At 40.7% G+C, this 22,457-nt stretch overlaps 1 protein-coding gene across 1 annotated transcript in view; it reads right to left on the bottom strand.

Annotated features, from left to right (window-relative positions):
• si:dkey-288a3.2 (protein phosphatase 1 regulatory subunit 37) overlaps positions 1–22,457 on the bottom strand; it is a 244,370-nt gene that overhangs the window by 189,293 nt on the left and 32,620 nt on the right. Inside the window, exon 3 of the mRNA XM_039741206.1 lies at positions 2,225–2,270. Coding sequence (XP_039597140.1) covers positions 2,225–2,270 — 46 coding nt within the window. The remainder of the gene's footprint in view (positions 1–2,224; positions 2,271–22,457) is intronic.

Genomic DNA, 22,457 nt, shown 5'->3' with positions numbered 1-22,457 from the left:
TTACATAGATCGTTGTAGACACTGAACACACATGAAATGCAAGTGTTCCAAATAACAATATAGTATTTATAAAAGGTGTCATTTGTTTGACTTCTCACTCTATACAACTCCAAGCAACTGACACACAGGTAAACAGACGAGCTGAGAAAACTCTGCAGCGGTGGAGGATGTGATAGCAGGCTGCTAGCTGCTTGCTACTTATCGACACATTTAAAGGACAAAAGACACTGACGGAGAGGTGCGAATCGATTTAAGGTGGGACGGATCTACAAGTTTTTTCGTAGGCTCTGATAATTCTAGTGTTAATCCATTGAATCTGTTGATTTTGCTTGGTTTTTCAAATAAGAATATTAGTTTGTGTTTCTTCTTCATCATTTAGCCATCAAAGGTTTATGATTTTGAAGTTTTGGCTTTTTGTTGAATCTGTTGGCATGCATGGGTTAAATGCTGAGCTGCAAAATACAAAGTATAATTTATCTCCATTATTCTATTCTTTGCTAAATTTGTTCTCTGCTTTTTCTTACTCGTTATGTTTTTGATTTGATACAATTTTAACAATTATTGATTGTATTGTGTTATAATTATTGGGGTGGTTTTTATGCTTTAGACTTTCCTGACTAGCAGTTCTTCAGCCCACCATTCATCTTCTGTGGTCAGCCTACTGTGGTTTCTTTTCTTTTATTGAGGTTCTTTACTTCAGGGGAATTTTCTTTCAAGTCAGTTTGTTACTCTGTACCTTTTACAGTTTCATATATCTCAAAAATGTCCATGATGTCTTTGATGAAGTTCTATTTGACTTTGATTCAATTAAGATTTCACTGGTTTGTGAATGCATATTTGTTTCCCACCTTTCTCCACATTATGGTTGTAATCCAACTTATTCCTGAATAGTTACAGCCTTTTTGAAGGTGTCTCTAATAGACAACAATGTGATGTTAATTCTGGCCTCTTAAACATCTTCTCATGATAGACACCAGATGGTCCTTCTTCAGCATTCCCTCTTAAATCATTGACTTAACTAAACTATTCTTTGTCAGCCATGATTTACCTACATGCTGATCGTCTTCATGAACAACATTTTTGTGAAAGTTACTCTTTGCCCAAAAATTCAAAAGAAGCTGCTGATATTTCAGGAAAAATGATGACTTTTAAACAAAGCTTAAAGCAACACTTTGATGGATGTAGTAGTCCATCTTTAATACGACAAATTCAAAGGACCCTTTCTCGTTATAAACTCTTATCTCCTTTGCTGGCGCATGCACCAGATTGCTCCAAGCTGCACGTTGGAAGATAATAATTTATTCATCATTAGCATATCATTTATAAAATGATTTTACAATAATCACTTAACTGTGCCATGTAAGGGGATCTCAAATCCCATTTTCTAATCCCTTCTGCCTTTCATAGATAATGCAAACAGACTGAAAGTCAGGTATTGCATAAATAAAAAGTCATAGGCACTGACCTTAATACAAATAAACCAAATCTACAAATTCAGTGATGCTAGAGATAAATGTAGCTAAAATTCAGTTATCTGTTAATTTTGTGTCCTTAAGCAACACGAAGGCATGTGTGCATTGGCTTAGGTGGCTGCCCACATCATATGTGGCATGAATGGAAAAAGGATTTCTTGCCACATTCTTAACACATGCATGTTAGGTTAGTGGAAAACTTGAAAATGGCCATGCGGGGCAGTTTGTAATTTTTTTTTTTATATATATACTTTATTAATCCCAAAGGAAATTACTTGGTTTTCGCATATCCCTTGGGGTCAGAGTGCAGGGTCAGCCATTGGATAGCATCCCTGGAGCAATCGAAGGTTTAAGGGTCTTGCTCAAGGGCCCAGCAGAGTAGCATCTCTTTTGGCAGTGACGTGGAATCGAACCGACAACATTCGGGAGAGAGTCTACAAAGACCTTTCAACTGTAGGACCAACTCACTTACTGCATATGTGCAGGTGCCTAATGAAGCCACCAGAAAGTGAATGAGCACTGAGGTATTTACTACAGAACAGTAGACAATAAATTCTGTTTAGCACATCATATTTCCAAAACATTAAAAGTATTCCAACTTCCTTGTTAAATTCTAATATTATCACTACCTGTACACATTAATAGCAACCTTTCTTTGTTTGCTTCTGAGTCATTTACTAGAATAATAGAAGATCTACTAATGCATATTTTAAAGATAAAAAAAGATAATGAAGATTATTTTTTAAAAGTACCTCTTAGATCTAGACTGCTGATTCTATGGTGTATGTCGGTGATATCCTGAAAAATATAAAGAGAAATTAAAATATTGGCAGATTTTAGAGAAATGTGTTGTTATTAATACACCTACGTAACATAGCTGCACTGACAATATAACCATTATATTATAGAGGTAGAATGTAAAACAAGTTATACTCATAATCATATCATTTTTTGTTTTGATGTTAGCTTACAATACTTGATAAAATGATTTAGCACTCAGTTACTCTCTGCTTCCCACCTCCAAGCATGTTTGCTCCTGGCACAGGCCAGAATGATATCACAAAGGTCCGCTCCATCATCTAATAATCCACAGCTTGCACTCAAGACCCCAGTCTTCTTCTCCCTCTTAATTTTTTCCAACTTCTAGAGTATGGTGGGTCGATGTGCTTTATTAACCTTCTCCAATCTGCTACATCCTGCTCTTCCTCCTCCTTCTAAGTCAAGCCCTTTTCCTTCAGATCTTCTTTTACTTTATCCATCCATGTCCTCTTTCTCTTCCACTCTATTTCCATTACCATCACTCTTTTGCCCACATTTTGTTTGTTTACTCATCAAACGTCCATACCACTTCAATCTACGTTCCTGTATTTGATATCTCTCCCACTTTTATTGTACCTCTGATTCTCTCATTTCTGATTCCACCTCCACATTCTGATTTCTGACACATCGAACTTCTTCTCCTGTGCTCCGTCTGCTGCCCATGTCTCAGCTCCACACATCATTGCTCATCTTACCACTGTCTTAAAAACCTTACCTTTAACCTTTGCCTTAATCTTTGACCTCACAATACTCCTGATAGCAATTGTTCCGTCCACACTGCACTCTGGGTTATTCTGCATCCAATTTTTCATCTTGAGCTATAACTGATCCTAAATATTTAAATGTATCCACTCTTTTCAGTAGCTCTCCCTTCAGGCTAACTTCTGAATCCTGATCATCATTAAAACTCATATATTTTGCCTTCTTTCTATTTATCTTCAACCGTCTATCTTCCAAAGCGCTTATCCATTCTTTCAACTTCTTCTTCTTCTCTTTTCTGGTGATACACAACACAACATCATCAGGAAAAAGCATTCGCCAGGGGGGTTGGTCTTTGATCCCATGTCTCAACACGGCCATAACCCGATCAAAGAAGTGTGCACTTAAAGAAGATCCCTGGTGCAGACCTCCTCTAACGGGGATCGTGTCTGTTACTCAACACTGTTTTTAATCAGAGCCTTTACTCCCTTAAACATATCCTGGACAATCCTCACATATTTCTCTGGATCTCCTTTCTCTCTCATGTACCTCCAAACCTCTTTAACTTTAAACTTTCCCCAAATCAGTAAACACCATATGCAAGCATTTCTGTTTTTCTCAATACTTCTCTATCAGCTGTCTCAGTGCAAAGACAATTACTACTACTGCAACATCAGTCAATATTGAAATTTATAAGGTAAAGAGTTTGTTTTCATCAGCTATTTAAAAATGTCAAGTCATGTGCCTTTAATCACGGAGTCCCTACTTAGTTTGAGCTTAAAGCTGTTTGGTTGAAGGTGAATGACTGTTCTGGAACAATGACTCTGATGTTCTTTCAAGAACAACAAAAAGTTGATGATCTATCCATCCCTTTATACAAAGTCACTGGCTACTTCAGGCATTGCCCTCAGTGCAGATATTGGCACCACACTTCTCTGGCTATAAATAGGGAAACAAAGAATGATCTGTCGGCTAATAATCCTTACTCGTTTGATGTGCATTCCTTCGTCTGTTTTGAAACCTGTTCCTTGAGCTTCAGTCACCAGGAGAAGACTCCATAAAAATAAATAATAAAGAATGGCTGATATTTTTAACATAGCATGGTGGTTTAATGGTGGCACTGCCATCTTACTAGCTGTCATGCCCTGTGTTGAAATCTCAGCCAAGGCACTGTCTTTATGGGGTTTGGTTATTCTTCTCATGTTTCCATGAGGACTTCTATGCATAAGATTTGCACAGTGGGTTATCTTTTGAATTTGAACTGGTCAAATAGCTCATTAGAAGAACAAATTATAGCAGAAGAGCAGCACAGTACTAGATGTTCAATGAACATTAAGTTCACAAGAAGGAGAAGGTCATAACAAGAGTACTCAGATGATGGAGGTGATGCAGACATTTAAATGTTTTACCTGCTGCAGATGGAGATGTGTCAAAGGTGTATGAATATATTGTCACTTTAGGTACAAGTGAACAGCAATAAGGCAAAAACATGTATTAATTTTTGTTAAGTCCAATGAAAATAAACCACTTCTTCTAAAAGTAATTTTTAATACTGAGGTCTGCATGATGGTATACTTAGTTGATTTTCAATTTTATGTAAGAATTCTTCTAAGCTAACTATGTCTGACTCGTAACTGTTCCTGTAATTTGAATTTAACATTGCTGAACTTGAGGAGGTGATTGCTGGTTTAAACTGCTTATTAAAGCTTGTATTTGTGTATGTTTATGTATCTTTTAATTTTTCTTATGTATAGTGAGGTTTGATGTCAAATAAAAAGTAAACCACCTAAAATGTCCATATTTTCAATTTACAAAAAATAAATGCATTTCAGAACTTGAATTTCACATGTAGCACAGAGGAGGGATTTAACCTCCAAGTGTATCAACGAATTTGCGGTTATTGGCTTTGGACAATTTCAGCATAGGGTTAATAAACTATGATTTGGTCATAGCAGGCTTCCCAATGTATTTTACCATATGTATGTACGAAATGTATTCACGTACAGTTTCTGTCCAATAACTGAAAAATAAGCACATTAAAACCAATACTAAAAAAAGCAAACATTATTATGTCATTGCCTTGTTGTGAATTAGAGGATACCAAAATAATCAGGATATTTTGATTTACAGTAACTCTTCAAAACAGCACACTTTTCAAATCAGGTTTGTCAGAAAATCATTTTGACATTTAGTGACATTTGCTGTTGTGAGACTGCATCAGTGAACGGAGGAGACATTAACTGGTTAAAAACACTTATGGAAGAGTAATAGTTAATGAAAATAGCTGATTGTGTCCCCATTTTAGAATAATACAGTGGAACCTCGGTTCACGAACGTCTCTGAACACATACAAATCGGTTTACGACCAAAACGTTTGCCAAACTTTTGCATCTGTTCACGACCACAGACTCGGTATACGAACAAGCCATTTTTCCCTTTTTCCGCAAATGTTCAGTCTCTCCATGTGCATTCCCTGTGCAGCGAGCAAGAGAGAGAGAGAGAGAGACACACACACACACAGACGCGCACGACAGAGACACACACACACGCTCATGAGAGAGACACACACACACATGCGATAAGAAGGCAGTTAAAGAATGCACCAGGCTTGTTTTTAAAGAGACTGCTTCAAGCATTGTTTTAACCTCATTGTATTTAATGAAGACTTTTTTCTATTGGATTTTAACCTCCGCTTCACTTCTCTTTACAGCGAATGGTTCGTAGCGTGCATTTTTGCAATGTTACTTTTCTTGGTGGTTTATTAAATTACGGATTTTTCAAATGTTCATTTTTTTCCCCTGTGCTTAAAACACATTAAAAAAGTGTTTTTAGCGAGCGGTTCGTAAGGCTATAGCGCGAACTCTTACAGTGTTAGTTTTCTCTGTTGTTCAAATTTTTCTCAGTGTTATTCGATGTTTTTACATTTAGTTTAGTATAGTATAATTAACTATATTTGTGCTTAAAAATCTTTAAAAATATATATATATTTACATACAGTTCGTATGGTCTGGAACGGATTAATTGTATTTACAATCCTATGGGGGAAATTACTTCGGTTCATGACCAAATCTGTTTACGACCAGAGTTTTGGAACGAATTATGGTCGTGAAACGAGGTTCCACTGTATATGCGAAGATGGTGCCCTGTGCAATGATTTGTTCCTCACACTGGAAAACATGGTTATAAAATGGAAGGGGGGTGAGATCCACAAATGTAGGGCATCTTCACTATACAAAGGATGGGTAAGAATCCTTTGTTCACTTATTGGGGCCATGTATGGTGCTATATTAAAAAGTGACTGATGTGGCCATCATTCCACCTTTCTTACTCAAATGCATGACATTACAAGTGAAAACAGATGCTACTGACAGGTGATTGGTCCCATGATCATGCTCTCAAGGCAAGCAGCATTTTGGGTATTTTTTTAACCAATTCCATAAGCTGGTGAACATGTTTCTTTCCGTTTTGAAAGACATTGCAGGATTCTCTCTCAGTCACTGCCCTTTTTTGCGTTCGGTCCTGTAACTTGGGGTGCGCACCACATGGTGAAAACCACTGATCCATGGCAGGGCTCAGCTCGGCCTTTATGCTCCACCACAGAGAGTCGCTTCAGATGCCTGCCTGTTTACCAAATACATACTGTAGGCTGAATCTGACAGCATATTTAAAAGATTTCAAATTAAATGTATAAGCATTACAGATACATTACTTGTAACTTTTAGTCTAAAAGTAAAAAAAAATATAAAAGTAAAGTTTAAAGACACATTTAATATATTTCAACAGAAAATCTATCCTCATGAGTAAACAGATTTCTCATGTAATGGAGCTCTTTGCTCTTCTACACAATTCTGGATCCTGTTCAAATTTCAGGTGCACATTTTTCCTGAAGTGTTAAAGCTTTGATTGTCCAGTTTATGTAGAAATCAAACCCATTATGTTCCATTAATTCAAAGCTGCCATATGTGGTGTAAAGTGTAACAAAAGTGAGGGGGACAAAATATGGACCCTCTATGCTTCTGAATATGACTGAAGACTGTGAAAAGAGTAAGTGGGTGGTCTCCAGGGGTTCATAATCTGTGCACTGCAAAGAAAAACATTATATAAAGGATTTGGCAAACACGGCAGAATGAAGAAAAACTGAGAAACTCATCTCCATACAAAAGTAGTTTGCCAAGACTTGTTACTTTTTTGAATTTTGAAATTTCTTTGCTTTTAATGCAGAGAAAAAAAATGAAATGACATACACTATCAGTCAAAAGTTTTAGAACACCTCAGTTTTTTCAGTTTGTATGCAATGCATGCTTAATATGTTAATGTTTCATGAAATCAAGGCATAGGACAAATAAACAATCCATCCATCCATCCATCCTCTTCCGCTTATCCGAGGTCGGGTCGGGGGGCAGCAGCTTAAGCAGAGAGGCCCAGACTTCCCTCTCCCCGGCCACTTCTTCCAGCTCTTCCAGGAGAATCCCAAGGCGTTCCCAGGCCAGCCGGGAGACATAGTCCCTCCAGCGTGTCCTGGGTCTTCCCCGGGCCTCCTCCCGGTTGGACGTGGCCGGAACACCTCACTAGGGAGGCGTCCAGGAGGCATCCTGATCAGATGCCCGAGCCACCTCATCTGACTCCTCTCGATGCGGAGGAGCAGCGGCTCTACTCTGATCCCCTCCAGGATGACTTCAAATAAACAATGCAAATCAAAAATAAGTCAAGGAATCATCCAGTGTATAAAGTTTTATTCAGGGTGGCGCGGTGGGTAGCACTGCTGCCTCGCAGTTAGGAGAACCGGGTCCTCCCTGCGTGGAGTTTTCACGTTCTCCCGGTGTCTGCATGGGTCTCCTCCCAAAGTCCAAAGACATGCAGGTCAGGTGCATTGGCGTTTCTAAATTGTCCCTATACAATACAATTTATTTTTTGTGTAGCCCAAAATCACACAAGGAGTGCCGCAATGGGCTTTAACAGGCCCTGCCACTTGACAGCCCCCCAGCCTTGACTCTCTAAGAAGACAAGGAAAAAATCCCTTGTAGGGATAAAATGGAAGAAACCTTGGGAAAGGAAGTTCAAAGAGAGACCCCTTTCCAGGTAGGTTGGGCGTGCAGTGGGTGTCATAAAGAAGGGGGTCAATACAATACAATACAATATAATACACAGAACAGAATAAATCCTCAATACAGGATACAAACAAAAATTTTAGAAGTATGTAGCGGAATTTAACAGTAGATGATATCACATGTGTGCTTGGTGTGTGGGTGTGTGTCTGTGTGCCCTGCAGTGGGCTGGCAACCTTGCCCGGGGTTTGTTTCCTGCCTTGTGCCCTGTGTTGGCTGGGATTGGCTCCAACAGACCACCGTGACCCTGTAGTTAGGATATAGCGGGTTGGATAATGGATGGATGGATGGATGGAAGTTTTATTCAGATTTATGATCCATCAAAGTAGCTGAAGTGTGGTAATTCTTTTGCTTCAGAATGCCAGTCGCTCTGTGCAAGTCACCAACTCTGCCTCCAGCAAATGAACCCCACACCATCACTCTTCCTCCTACATATTTGACAGTTGGTGTCACATACTGAGGAGCCATCCTTTCATAAGCTCGACGGTGCACAAACGGCCTGCGTGTTGAACCAAAGATCTCAAATTTTGATAAATGGGTCCATAAGACATTCTTCCAAAATGCAGTATTCCACCGCTGGTATTTCAAGGCCCTATTTTGTCCTTTTGAGGAATGGCTCTCTCAAACCTGCAGTAGAAACTGAGACTGGCTTTTTTCTACCACTGTTAAGCTCTTTTTGAAGCTGTTGCACTGTGAGGCGCTTGTCTCGCAAGCCGGTGACACTCACAAGCTTATGATTGGGTTTTGACTTTGGGCCTGCCTGATCTCTTCCTATCAGAGCTTCTTCCAGTTTCTAATTGGATTGTGTAGGACACCAAACTCACTGACACAGTCTGTTCTGATTCAACTTCAAGACAGGCAGGGGGGTTTAAGTAATCAACAAAAGTTTGGACACCCGCAGAAATTTTGTTGGCTTCAACTTGCAAGGCTTCATTTACTTTAATTGCTGCAGAACATCTGTAGGTTGTAACCTATTAGTTGTTCCCCAAAGAAGGCCCATTTGTAAAATTCAGAAATTTCCTTTTTTTTAGTTTTTGTTAACCTAAACCAGGGGTGTCGAACTCCGGGCCTGGTGGGACGCAGTGGCTGCAGGTTTTCATTCTAACCCTTTACCTAATTAGTGACCAATTAAAGGAACACTTTAAAGAAACACATTAGATACATCAGATCTCAATATGAAGTTGGATATCTATACAAATAACGACAGGGCAATGTCTTAGGAACAAAAGGATGCCAAGTCTTTTAATGGAAATAAAAGTTTTCTGCCTACAGAGGACTCAATTGTGTAGACACCCTAAAATCAGAGTGAAATGAAGATGTGGCAGGCTAGTCCATTTTTTCAAAAACTTAATTTCTGCTACTTAAAATGCTTTTCAGTATCTTGTGTGGCCCCCACGAGCTTGTATGCATGCTTGACAACGTCGGGGCATGCTCCTAATGAGACGACGGATGGTGTCTTGTGGCATTTCCTCCCAGATCTGGATGAGGGCATCCCTGAGCTGTTGTGCAGTCTGAGGAGCAACCTGGCGGCGCCTAATGGACCGAAACATAATGTCCCACAGATGTTCTATTGGGTTTAAGTCAGGGGATCGTGAAGGCCATTCAATTGTTTCAATTCCTTCATCCTCCAGGTACTGCCTGCATACTCTTGCCACATGAGGCCGGGCATTGTCGTGCATTAGGAGGAAACCAGGACCTACTGCACCAGCGTAGGGTCTGACAATGGGTTCAAGGATTTCATCTCGATACCTTATGGCAGTCAGAGCACCATTTCCTACGCAGTAGATGTCTGTGCGTCCATCCATGGATATGCCTCCTCAGACCATCACTGACCCACCACCAAACCTGTCATGTTGAACGACGTTGCAGGCAGCATATCGTTCTCCTTGTCTTCTCCAGACTCTTTCACGCCTATCACAGCTGCTCAGGGTGAACCTGCTCGTCTGTAAAAGTACAGGGCCAGTGGCGGACTTGCCAATTCTGGTGTTCTTGAGCAAATGCCAGTCGAGCTCCACGGTGCTGGGCAGTGAGCACAGGGCCCACTACAGGACGTCGGGCCCTCAGGCCATCTTCATGAAGTCTGTTCCTGATTGTTTGGGTAGAGACATTCACACCAGTGGCCCTCTGGAGGTCATTCTGTAGGGCACGAGCAGTGCTCAGCCTGTTCCGCCTTGCACAAAGGAGCAGGTATCGGTCCTGCTGATGGGTTGAGGACCTTCTACGGCCCTGTCCAGCTCTCCGAGAATAACAGCCAGTCTCCTGAAATCTCCTCCATGTTCTGGAGATTGTGCTGGGAGACACATTAAACCTTCTTGCTGCAGCACGTGTGGATGTGCCATCCTGGAGAAGTTGGACAACCTGTGCAACTTCTGTAGGGTTAAGGAATCGCCTCATACTGCCAGTAGAGATAATTACTCAAGACAAAACTAGCACGAGTGGAAAACCAGCCAAAAAAGATCAAGAGGGAGAAACTTGAAATGACCTCCACATGTAAAACCAGTCCTGTTTTGAGGGTTTTCTAATTGTTGCCACTTTAGTGCACCTGTCGTTAAGTCCATGAACACCAATACAGCTGAAAGTGATTAACAATGACCTCAGCTGCTTAACCAACCAGAAAATTATCAGACAGGTTTAATTGATCTCATGCCAGGCCCAATAAAAAAGTGTTCCTTTAATTTTTGTGAGCAGTATATTAATTCTGATCTAATAAACTAATGAAAGTCAGTTCTATTATTATTCATTTCATTGCAGGCAGCAGAGTGCCAAGACTCTTCTAAAAGCAATAGGGCAAACACGCATCAGATAAATTTAAAGCTGCCAGTCAGCCTAAATTGAACGTCTCAGTTATATACAGCCTGGAGTACTAAGAGAAAACCCATATAAACTTGGGGAGAATGGACAAACTCCACACACACACACACAATGGCCAAGATAGGAGCTCAGCTGAGAATTCTCGACGCTAACTACCATGTTATCACATCACCCTGTAGCCCGTCAGTGAAAACTTCTTCTCGCCTTATAACCTGTCAGCGAGGGCTATTTTAAGATTCTTCATTAAGATTGTTCATCTAGAATATCTTCATTTTCTTCAGTGCTACCCATTGTCCCTGAATCAATTCCAGTGCCTGGTCACTGTATGTTTGAGGTTTGCATGTTCTCCTTCAAAGCTGTATGGGTGTTTCACAAGGTATGACAGCTTTCCGCATATTCCAAAGGAGTGCTGGTTAGGCTAATTGGAGATTTCAGATTGACCTAGTGTGTGTGTGCATGTGTATGTGTGTAAACACCTTACTCCCTAAAAACTCCATCATTCCTCATTCAAAACTTCATCCTCCCTCCTACCTCTTCAGAACGGAATCCAACCTCTGACAAAAACGTAGTCCACATTCTGCCCTCCGACAAAATCCCGTTCTCCCAAATGCCTCCTCACTCTTACCTCAAACCTCAGACACATAAGCAAGAAAAATGGAGATGGCTCATTCTTCCACTCACACCTATACCTATGACGCAGGTCGCGTAATGACCACAACCTCAGTCACAAAATGACCTTTGAGTCAGATAATCCTCACACAATGCTAATCTTAACCATAGTGTAACCAGGCATGTGATGGGCATTTTGTGATGTTGGAGTGTTTTGTGACTGACCTCATAGGTATTGCGGCCTACAAATACAATTTGTTGGAAAAGCATCAACTGGATGCTTTGCAGGGGGGCTACAGCAGGATATTGACCAATGTCACAAAACTCAGATCATCTAAAGTTATTTCAATACCATGACAAACAATGACTTCACTTTACACCCTATTGGCCTGCCTAGTCCCTAGATCTCTAGCTCTTAATCCATTAACACAGCATTTCTCAACCTTTACGTACTGTATATGCGACCCAAGTTTTCATAACAGTTTTAATCGCCCCCCCCCATAACGTTTTTTTGAAAGGCACCCACTAATACCAATTTGTTCTTTTTTAATTAACGATATATCATAGATGCATATTTTATTATACCTACTTAACTTTTATCGACATTTATCTAACTCTATATTTATTTTTCTAGCATCAGAATGTAGTTTAAGTTCATTTGTTTTGGTTTCAATAGATGTATTCTTCATATTTTTGATTCTTGTTTTCTTTTTTTCACATCTTCACCCCCCCCCCCTTTTGTTACCCTAGGGGGGCCTGCCCCACAGGTTGAGAACCACTGCATTAGATCACTTTTGAGATGAGGTGGAACAGGAGATTTGCAACAACTCTGTATAAATTGTGTGTCAGGACGGACTGAAACCCTTAAGGAATGTTCCATAGAGCCTTCTTGAATTCACGCCTTCAAGATGTAGTTTTCATATTTTCGATTCTTGTTTTCTTTTTTTCTGCGGTGGCCCCAAGGTTTGTTTCCTGCCTTGCGTCCCTGTGTTGGCTGGGATTGGGTTTCGGCAGACCCCCGTGACCCTCTAGTTGGGATATAACGGGTTGGATAATGGATAGATGGATGTTGGGTGGCACGGTGGCGCAGTGGTAGCGCTGCTGCCTCACAGAAAAGGCGCTTTTCCACTGCATAGTACGGCACAGCACGGTTCAGTACAGCTCACCTTGGTTCGGCTCAGTTCGGCTCGGTTTGCGTTTCGACTGCAGTTTAGTACCGCTTTAGAGTGGGCGGGATTATTCACGTGTCGTTATAGTTGCGCCGCCTCTACTGCAGTGACACCGTGGAACTTTTACAACAACATGCAGACAACGACAACACTTTAGCTCGACGACGCGCAAGGGTAAGCATCTAAAAAAAGCACATCACTAGCTAACTTTTATCACTGTTGCAAAGCATAAAATGAACTTAACTGCCAGTGTAACATTAAAATGCTGATTCTGTATATTACAGATCTTCCACATTTTGCAAAAAAGTCACCGCAACAGACCATCTGTTTGGACATTTAACCGTGCTTCAGAGTGGTGGGATGTGATTGTTCCCGGTTTTACAAACACTCAGTGGCTGGAGAACTTTCGAATGTCTGAAGAAACATTCATCCACTTATGCAACAAACTGCGTCCAGCGATGGAGAGACGCGACACAAACTTCCGCGTGTGTACCTTTAAAGAAAAGAATAGCCAGTGACGCAGTAATGACGATTTTCTCTGGCCAATCAGTGACCAGCAGAGTTTACACGTCACGTTTTGGTAACGGTTCGGCGCGCTTGGAACCTCGGCTGTGGTGGTACTAAAAAAAGGACCAGGTACCAGGTACTGTTACCAGTGGAAAACGCCCCAAAAGTGAGCTGAACTGAACCGTGTCGTGCCATACTATGCAGTGGAAAAGCGCCATTAGAAGACCCGGGTTCACTTCCCGGGTCCTCCCTGCGTGGAGTTTGCATGTTCTCCCCATGTCTGCGTGGGTTTCCTCCCACAATCCAAAGACATGGTGGATTGGCGATTCTAAATTGGCCCTATTGTGTGTGTGTGTCCTGTAGTGGGTTGGCACCCTGCCCGGGATTGGTTCCTGCCTTGTTGGCTGGGATTGGCTCCAGCAGACCCCAATGGATGTTTTCTTTTTTCACATCTTCGCGCCCCACTTTTTGTAACTCCGTGCCTCCCTAGGGGGGCCCGCCCCACAGTTTGAGATCCACTGCATTAGCAAATATCTAAAATAAAATTTTTATCAAATCCAAAACTAAAATACAAAACCATTTAAAAGTACTGGCTTTGAGTTACTATTACTAATCAATCAACCCTGGGCCATTTTAGAGTCACCAGTCAGCCTAACACTTGTCTTTGGGATGTGCGAGGAAAACTCATACAGAAACGAAACGGGGCTTGCAAACTCTATACAGATATGGAACCCAGAACTATGGAGTAGCTGTGCCAACCGCCATACCATTATTTTATTTCTAATGGTACGCAGGATATGTAATGCAGACAACACTCCATCGGTATACTGAATCTTCGACAGCTCGCAGCCTGAAATAGAAGCAGCCAACTTCAGATGTTGTATTTAGGCACAGATGTGCTAACCAACATCTGAAACGTGTTCTCACAGTCCGCACGGAAAATCCTGTGAACGGTATTACACGAACAATAGTAACATAAAGGTGCCCCCTTCTTGTTTCTAATCAGCTGGCGTTAATGAAAAAGCTGACACAAATGAGCTTTAAAAATATCAAACCTTTTTTTTTTGCAGAGAATCCGTGTTGCCCAAACAGTGTGAGAAATGAAACAACATCCTTGTTTTTATTATTATTATTTTTTTTTTTTCCATGAAATTTACTTCCCTGCTATTTAACATGAATTAATAGTTGTCACTGTGATTTAAATATGACACACAGAGGAGGTCTGCTCTCCACGGCTCATTAATAGCTCTGCTAATATGCAGCATATTGAAACATTAAGTACAAATGTTACTCATCTTTATCACATTTTAGAAGCATGTCAGAAAATGTGCTTTTCTAAATTGCTGTTTAAATTCTTTGGCAGCAGTACACAGCTGAACAAAAAAAAAAAAACAAACCAACATCAGTCAGCGCCTGTGCACCTCCTAACGTGTTCATTCTGGAGACCTGGATGTATTTGTTTTTAAATTTGGTGCTGATTTTTGGTCGCATCATTTATGAGAGATGAAATATCAGAGCGAAGCCATAAAGGATCTTAACTTGCCTTTATATCCTTTGTAATGCTGGTTGCACTCATGACTCCAGCTAAAGGCATTACATTGTGTTTTCATTCTTTATGCTTTGAATCTAAAAAACTTTGTATTTAATTCTTGGTGCCATTCTGTTAAGAAATTTCCCACTTTCTTTCTTTTTTAATTTTGTTTAATTAGGTTTAAAAAAAAAAAAAAATAGAGTGCTTTATACAGTAAAAGCTCTCAGGGGTTAAAATCAGCTGCACATTTCCTTTCAGCTTCTTTTCAGCAATAAAGCATAAATTATTTAAAATAACACGACCTTTTATCTCACACCCTTTGAAGGCAGCAAATTAAAAATGTAAATTGGGAGCTAATTAATATGCAAATGTATGATTCCCAGTTAACAATTAGCAATTAAACCTGCAGTGTCTAGAAAGAGCATAGACAAAATTAGTAACTTAATTTATCATTAAAAAAATGAAAACGTACACAAAATTTTAATTGACTTTCAAAATATTTCCACTGTTTTTCTTTGTTCGGTCATTCTAATTTCAAATACTCGACACTGCATTCAAAGCATAGAGGTATAATTGGACTTTGTGTTAAATATGCTGTCTGTCTTGTAGGTTGTTAAAACATATATTTTTAATCTTATGTTTATAACAAGTGAGTCAGTTCGAGTGCTGGTGCTCGCATTTGCAGTCTAACTTCTGCTTTTACAACGGTAATCTTCCCATTAGTGTTCCATGTTATTGCTCTTTCCCTTCAGGGGCTTTTTAGAATATGAATTAAAGTTACAGCTATTCAAAATAAAGATTATTTTAATTTTTATGGGACAACTGATGTAGAGACTTTACAGCTTATAACTCCTTGGAGATTAAAGTTTGCACAATTAAATATCCCTGGTACATAAAACAAATTCCACTTTTCAAATTCCTTATGCTGATGATTATGGATAAAATTCAAACGTAAGTATTTATTGACCCATTTTTCGAGTCAAGCAAGATATCTGCGCGGCCATAGTAAAATCCCTGGCTTGACAAAATCCTAAGTGTTGTAACTTTGCTGTTTTATTTTTGATTGAACGAGCTCCTTTTCTATTGTAAAATCTGTACTTTTTGCAACAAAGTAATTAAGCGCAAGGATGGTATGTCACTAGAAATATTATTGTTTTAAATAATACCGTAAGCACTCTTGTTGAAAGCTTTTAAAATAATCAACGATCATTATGCAGAGATGCTAAACCCACAGCTTGCATAACCAGGTCAAACTTGTTTAACACTGACATGTAATTATGCTAGGGCAAAAAATGAAATATCTGCTCATTTTCTATGTAATCGCTCATTTTATTCGCAGGAGTATGCCAGGATCCTTCCTAGTGTCCTGCACTGCCAGACTCAGACTGTCTGCAATCCATGTTGAGACAATGGAAATAAAAATGAGAAGATGGAGAAATGCTTGCAGTTTATGGAGTGAAAACAGATTTATCTTCTCAGTAGGCATATCACCTAAAGCAGCACTTGCAATATGGATGTCCATGCTGTCACAACCGGATGGAGGTGGTATCCAGCCGGGACGCCTGAGAAGGCAGGAGGAGGGCTGGTGCCTCCTCCAGACCTCGAGGGGACGACTGCCCTGGAGGCCTCGGGTAAAGAGCTGGGAAGCTCGACCCTGTGGAGACCTGGGGTTACCGCCGGGGGACCCCAATACCAGGAAGACCCTAGACCTCAGCACTTCCACCACACCCGGAAGTGCTGGGGGGAAGAGAAAATGGGGTGCTTCCGGGGAGACAGCCGGCACTTCCGCCGCACTGGGGCGTGTCACTGGGAGATTGCCGGGAACACACCTGGAGCACATCCGGGTGCCACCTCCCTGCAGAAGACACAAGAGTCGGGTGGAAGATTGGACAAGGTCTGGAGAAGGCAGGAGGCGGCCTGAAGAAGAGAGAGAAAAGGCATTGCATTGGCCTGGACTGAGGGGTATTGGGGATTAGTGAGCACAGAACTGTAAAAAGAAATGAAATAAACGTGTGTTTGGTGACATGAGTCTGTCAGCCTGTCTGTGTCCGGGGCAATGTTCACAATGCGTATATTCTGGAAAGTATAACACCCAGGATGGGTGACGCGGTATTGCTACTGCCTTACAGTTTCAGAAACCAATGCTCAAATCCCAGACCACTCACTGTCTATGTGGAGTAGGCATGTTTTGCCCACGTCCTCCTGAACTATTTCTGTGCGTTTGGATTTCCTCCCATGTGTTTAAGCCATTGGTGACTTTAAATTGGCTTGGTATGAGCAAGCATGGAGGTGAATCTGAACTGGTACTTCAACCAGGGTTGGTTTCTGCCATGCACCAGGTACTGCTTGTGCCTTTATTTGAGTAAGTATACGAGGTGAGACACAAAAATAACCGGATTGGTAAAAAAAAATATTTCTTGATGAATTCCAGCATTTTAAACATTGTCACCTTCCCTATACTCCCCCTTCCAATCTCTACATCGCTCCATACGTATCTTCCATTGTTTGAAACAGTGCTGGAAGTCTTCTTGCTTGAGGCTCTTCAACAGGCTTGCTGTTTCTGTCTTCACTTCATCCATTGAAAGAAAATGTGTTCCCTTCAGGTCACTTTTGATTTTCGGGAACAATAAAAAAATCACAGGGAGCTAAATTGGGCAAATAGAGAGGATGATCGAGGACAGGAATGTTTTTATCAGTCAAAAACTGCTTTATGGAAAAAGCATCGTGCGTGGGAGCGTTGTCTTGGTGAAGCACCGATTCCCCTCTCCACCTGGGCGTTGAACATCTTCCATATTTTCTTGCCCTTCCTTGAAACATTTGTGCCACTCAAAAACTTGTGTGTGAGACAAATGGTTATCACCGTGCACTGTTTTTATCATTTCATAAGTTTCTGTGGCCATTTTGTTCAATTTTGCGAGAAATTTGATGTTTATTTGCCGTTCAACATTATTGCGACAACTCGTGTAGCGATTGTTGTGCAAATACTGAGTGGGCTATTCACAGGATATACCTAGCCGGTTGGCAGTTTGGGATATACTGTAGTTCTATAATTCATGTCCGGCCGACCTCCAGATGGTTTTCAAGGAAAGCACCAAGTCCAATCCAGTTATTTTTGTGTCTCACCTTGTATTCTCAAAATAAATGAATGAATGCATACTTGGCAATCCACTGAACACCATACTGAATATACTTTTCTTTGTTGTAAATATAATACATAAATGGACAGAATTACCTAATAAGAAGACCAGGAGTTTAACGAGCAAGTTAGGGGAAAGCTAACTGCATAGTCAGAGAACAAAACGGGGGCCAAAAGCTTAACAATCTAATAGCGCCCAAAATGAAAAAAACAAAACATGGTCTGAAAATTTTTAGTCATAAAAAGACAGCAAGAAGTCATGTAATAAGTGTAAGTACTTTCTAAAATTTACCCTAATTAGAAGTTCATTTTTGTTTTAGTTTGTTTAGAATCTAAAAGCTTGGATATTAGGTGATGCACGCCATGTTATGTTGGTTATTCATCCATCCATCCATCCTCTTCTGCTTATCCGAGGTCGGGTCGCGGGGGCAGCAGCTTAAGCAGAGAGGCCCAGACTTCTCTCTCCCTGGCCACTTCTTCCAGATCTTCCAGGAGAATTCCAAGGCTTTTCTAGGCCAGCCGGGAGACATAGTCCCTCCAGCCTGTCCTGGGTCTTCCCTGGGGCCTCCTCCCAGTTGGACGTGCCCGGAACACCTCACTAGGGAGGCGTCCAGGAGGCATCCTGATCAGATGCCCGAGTCACCTCATCTGACTCCTCTCGATGCGGAGGAGCAGCGGCTCTACTCTGAGCCCATCCAGGATAACTGAGCCTCTCACCCTATCTTCAAGGGAAAGCCCAGACACCCTGCAGAGGAAACTCATTTCAGCCGCTTGTATTCACGATCTCGTTCTTTCGGTCACTACCCATAGCTCATGACCATAGGTGAGGGTAGGAGCGTAGATCGACTGGTAAATTGAGAGCTTTGCCTTACGGCTCAGCTCCTTTTTCACCACGACAGACCGATGCAGAGCCCGCATCATTGTGGATCTGCCTGTCGATCTCACGGTCCATTCTTCCCTCACTCGTGAACAAGACCCCGAGATACTTGAACTCCTCCACTTGGGGCAGGATCTCTCCCCCAACCCTGAGAGGGCACTCCACCCTTTTCCGGCTGAGGACCATGGTCTCGGATTTAGAGGTGCTGATTCCCATCCCAGCCGCTTCACACTCAGCTATGAACCGATTCAGAGAGAGCTGAAGATCTCGGCCTGATGAAGCAAACAGGACAACATCATCTGCAAAAAGCAGTGACCCAATCCTGAGTCCACCAAACCGGACCCCCTCAACACCCTGGCTGCTCCTAGAAATTCTGTCCATAAAAGTTATGAACAGAAATGGTGACAAAAGGTAGCCCTGGCGGAGTCCAACTCTCACTGGAAATGGGCTCGACCTACTACTGGCAATGCGGACCAAGCTCTGACACCAGTTGTACAGGGACCGAACAGCTCTTATCAGGGGGTTCGGTACCCCATACTCCCGGAGCACCCCCCACAGGATTCCCTGAGGGACACGGTCGAACGCCTTTTTCAAGTCCACAAAACACATGTAGACTGGTTGGCCAAACTCCCATGCACCCTCCAGGATTCTGCTAAGGGTGTAGAGCTGGTCCACTGTTTCATTAATTTTGCAACTTAACGTTTCATTTTAAAGCTGATTGTTTATTTTTGTTTCCCACAACACCATCTTGGATTCTGAAGGGCACCTCAGTTTTATGTTGTTTGCATTCCCCGTATTCATGGGATCAATCCCATCATTCCACAGGAGACACACGGTGGATGATGTCTTACTGTAATTAGCGATGGGTTTAAAGGTCATCCAGAAATAAAGAAGTGGTCATCCAAAACTCTTTCTGTGCTTGTCCTTGTGATTTATTTAATCTCTGATCTCATGGTATTTCTATTTGTGCTCTCGTTATTTGGTTTCTAATTCTTATCTTATGCTCAGTATTTTGATCATTTGGTTCACTTGATCTCCTGGTTTTGAACTCTGATTGTTCTGATTCACTTTTCTTCTTTGTTCCCTTGCTGATGGAACACATCATCGTCTTAAATAACCTTTGCATGATGGTTTCATGTGCACCTCTGATGATATACTGAGTGGTCATGGCTGTAAGTTAACAGCAACAAAATACTGGTAGCCATATTAAAACAAAAAAAACAAAATGGTGGCCTAATCTTACACTTATAATCAACATAAAAATGAACAGCAATAAAAAAGCACATGTTACAATAGTAACATACAATATAGAATGAAAGTAAAGGTCCTCAAAACAAATTCACAACTTTAAGATCAAATTGGCTTGATGGTGTCTCCAATAAAATAGTATTTATTATAAGTGTGGTCTTAATGGGAAAACTCAATAGCAGTCAAAAATAAAAGCTATGGTCTGAGATATAAGTTTCTGTTAAGATCACTACCAAAAGCAAGACGCCAATCAAAAATTTATAGTCAAAACCAAGCAAGAAATGTACACCAACAAAAAAAAAAAGTCTTAAATTTGTTTCTCTTTCGTTATTTGAAGTTTCGTGGGACTTCCTTAAGAAAGCTAAGAGTCTCGACAGATCTTAGTGTAAGCAGCCATCAATTATAGCATGGCCACCTTGATGTTATGTCATTACGTATGTAGCAGCTATGCTGCAGAATAAGGACAAGAAACCCACAAATGGGGGCACCCATGAAAAAGACACACAAAATGGTGACTAAATGACATTACTGAAAAGCAAAAAAAAAAAAAAAAAAGATGAAATAAAACAGCAAAAATTTTAAAAGAAACAAAACCTGTCCTAACAAATCCCTTACATTTTGAGCAATGTTGTATAAACCAAGTAGTTCCCAGTTTGGAAAAGAGATGGGAACTTAGTGTCTAAATAAGGAGGAATCCAAGATTTGACTCCCCCATAACTATTCACATAACAAGAAGATCTCCTAAAACAAGAATAATAGATAGATAGATAGATAGACAGATAGATAGATAGATAGATAGATATGAAAGGCACTATATGATAGATAGATAGATAAAGGCACTATATTATAGATAGATAGATAGATAGATAGATAGATAGATAGATAGATAGATAGATAGATAGATAGATAGATAGATAGATAGATAGATAGATAGATAGATAGATAACTTTATTACTCCCAAGAGGAAATTCACATACTCCAGCAGCATACTGATAAAAAACAATATTAAATTAAAGAGTGATAACAATGCAGGTATAAGAGACAAATAATAATAAAAGTGTTGAATGGTTTTATAGATTAGTACCTAGTAGACGCACCTCCAATATAATGCTTAATCCAATTTGGCTGCTTGAATCTGATATGTGAGCTCAACACATGTAAGTTAACAAATTAAAATCCAGGTTTTAGACATACGTGGGCTTAATGGACTTTACCGTTTCATACTGAAATCCACTGTTTATGTTGTGTTAGAAAGTACTCCCCATGTCCATACGGGCACTCACTGGGTATTTGGAATTTATTCCACGTCCCAAAGCATGAATGTTAATTACAGACAATAAACTGGCATAGATGAGTCAGCGTGTGGGTATGTCTATGTGAGTAAGAATTATTGAACCGAGCTGGTATACAGTCTAGGCTTGATAACTGTGCTGAATCCAGCAGATTCTGGACACTCCATATTGAAATAAGCAGGTTCAGAAACTGGAATGATTTATAGATAGTATGGTACGATATAGTATACTGCATGTTCATTAGTTCACCAATAATCATCAGAAAATTCCATATTTAAAGCACTGCAGTCATATTTATTAAGGATGAAGCCATCACACAAGCTACGCTGTCAATGAAATAATATTCAATTTTCCCAGAGCCAATTTCCATCCCCAAGGTCTAGTCAAGTGCATTTATAGCTGTCTCACTCAACTGTCATAATACCTGATTTTCTTCTTGTGCAAGGTGAGCCCATATGATGTCTTCACACAAATGAGATAAGAGTTGAGTTATGTGGTATTCACTATCAGCAGACCTGTTTCCAAGTGTTAGTCTCGAACTACTGTCTTTAGTTTTGGAATACTCACTCTAGCCTAGGTTCTTGTACAGTAGTGTGGTGTAGTGGTTAAGAAATTGAAATCTAATTCTATATCTAATTCTCATTTTGTACTCTCATAACCTGCTGGTACTCCAACCAATATAAGCATGTAGTTGTATTATATTTCTTTATTCGTAAAGTGCCTCAGGATGATTATTTGCTCTAGACACACTTTATCAAATAAATGTTGGTAGGTCCACATGTTATCCCAGTTTTAGATAACTCTTTATCTAGTCGTATGAGACTATTTGGGCAAGGGACACCCAAGGCTTTCAGTAATTTATACCAAGGAATCTGTGAGGAATACACACAAATACAGTACATCACACTGGTAGAGGAAAAAACTCAATTACTTCTGCAAAACCATTTTGATTATGAATGTATTGTTAATATCAAGGAGTTTGCATGTTCTCCCCGTGTCTGCGTGGGTTTCCTCCCACATTCCAAAGACATGCAGTTTAGGTGGATTGGCGATTCTAAATTATCCCTAGTGTGTGCTTGGTGTGTGTGTGTGTGTGTGTGTGTGCGCCCTGCCCGGGGTTTGTTTCCTGCCTTGCGCCCGGTGTTGGCTGGGATTGGCTCCAGCAGACCCTCGTGACCCTGT

This window comes from Polypterus senegalus, chromosome 18, assembly GCF_016835505.1.
Source record: "Polypterus senegalus isolate Bchr_013 chromosome 18, ASM1683550v1, whole genome shotgun sequence".
In the NCBI taxonomy this organism is placed as follows: domain Eukaryota; kingdom Metazoa; phylum Chordata; class Cladistia; order Polypteriformes; family Polypteridae; genus Polypterus; species Polypterus senegalus.
Note: the sequence above shows the minus strand (reverse complement) of the source record. Positions and strands in the feature narration are given on the sequence as shown.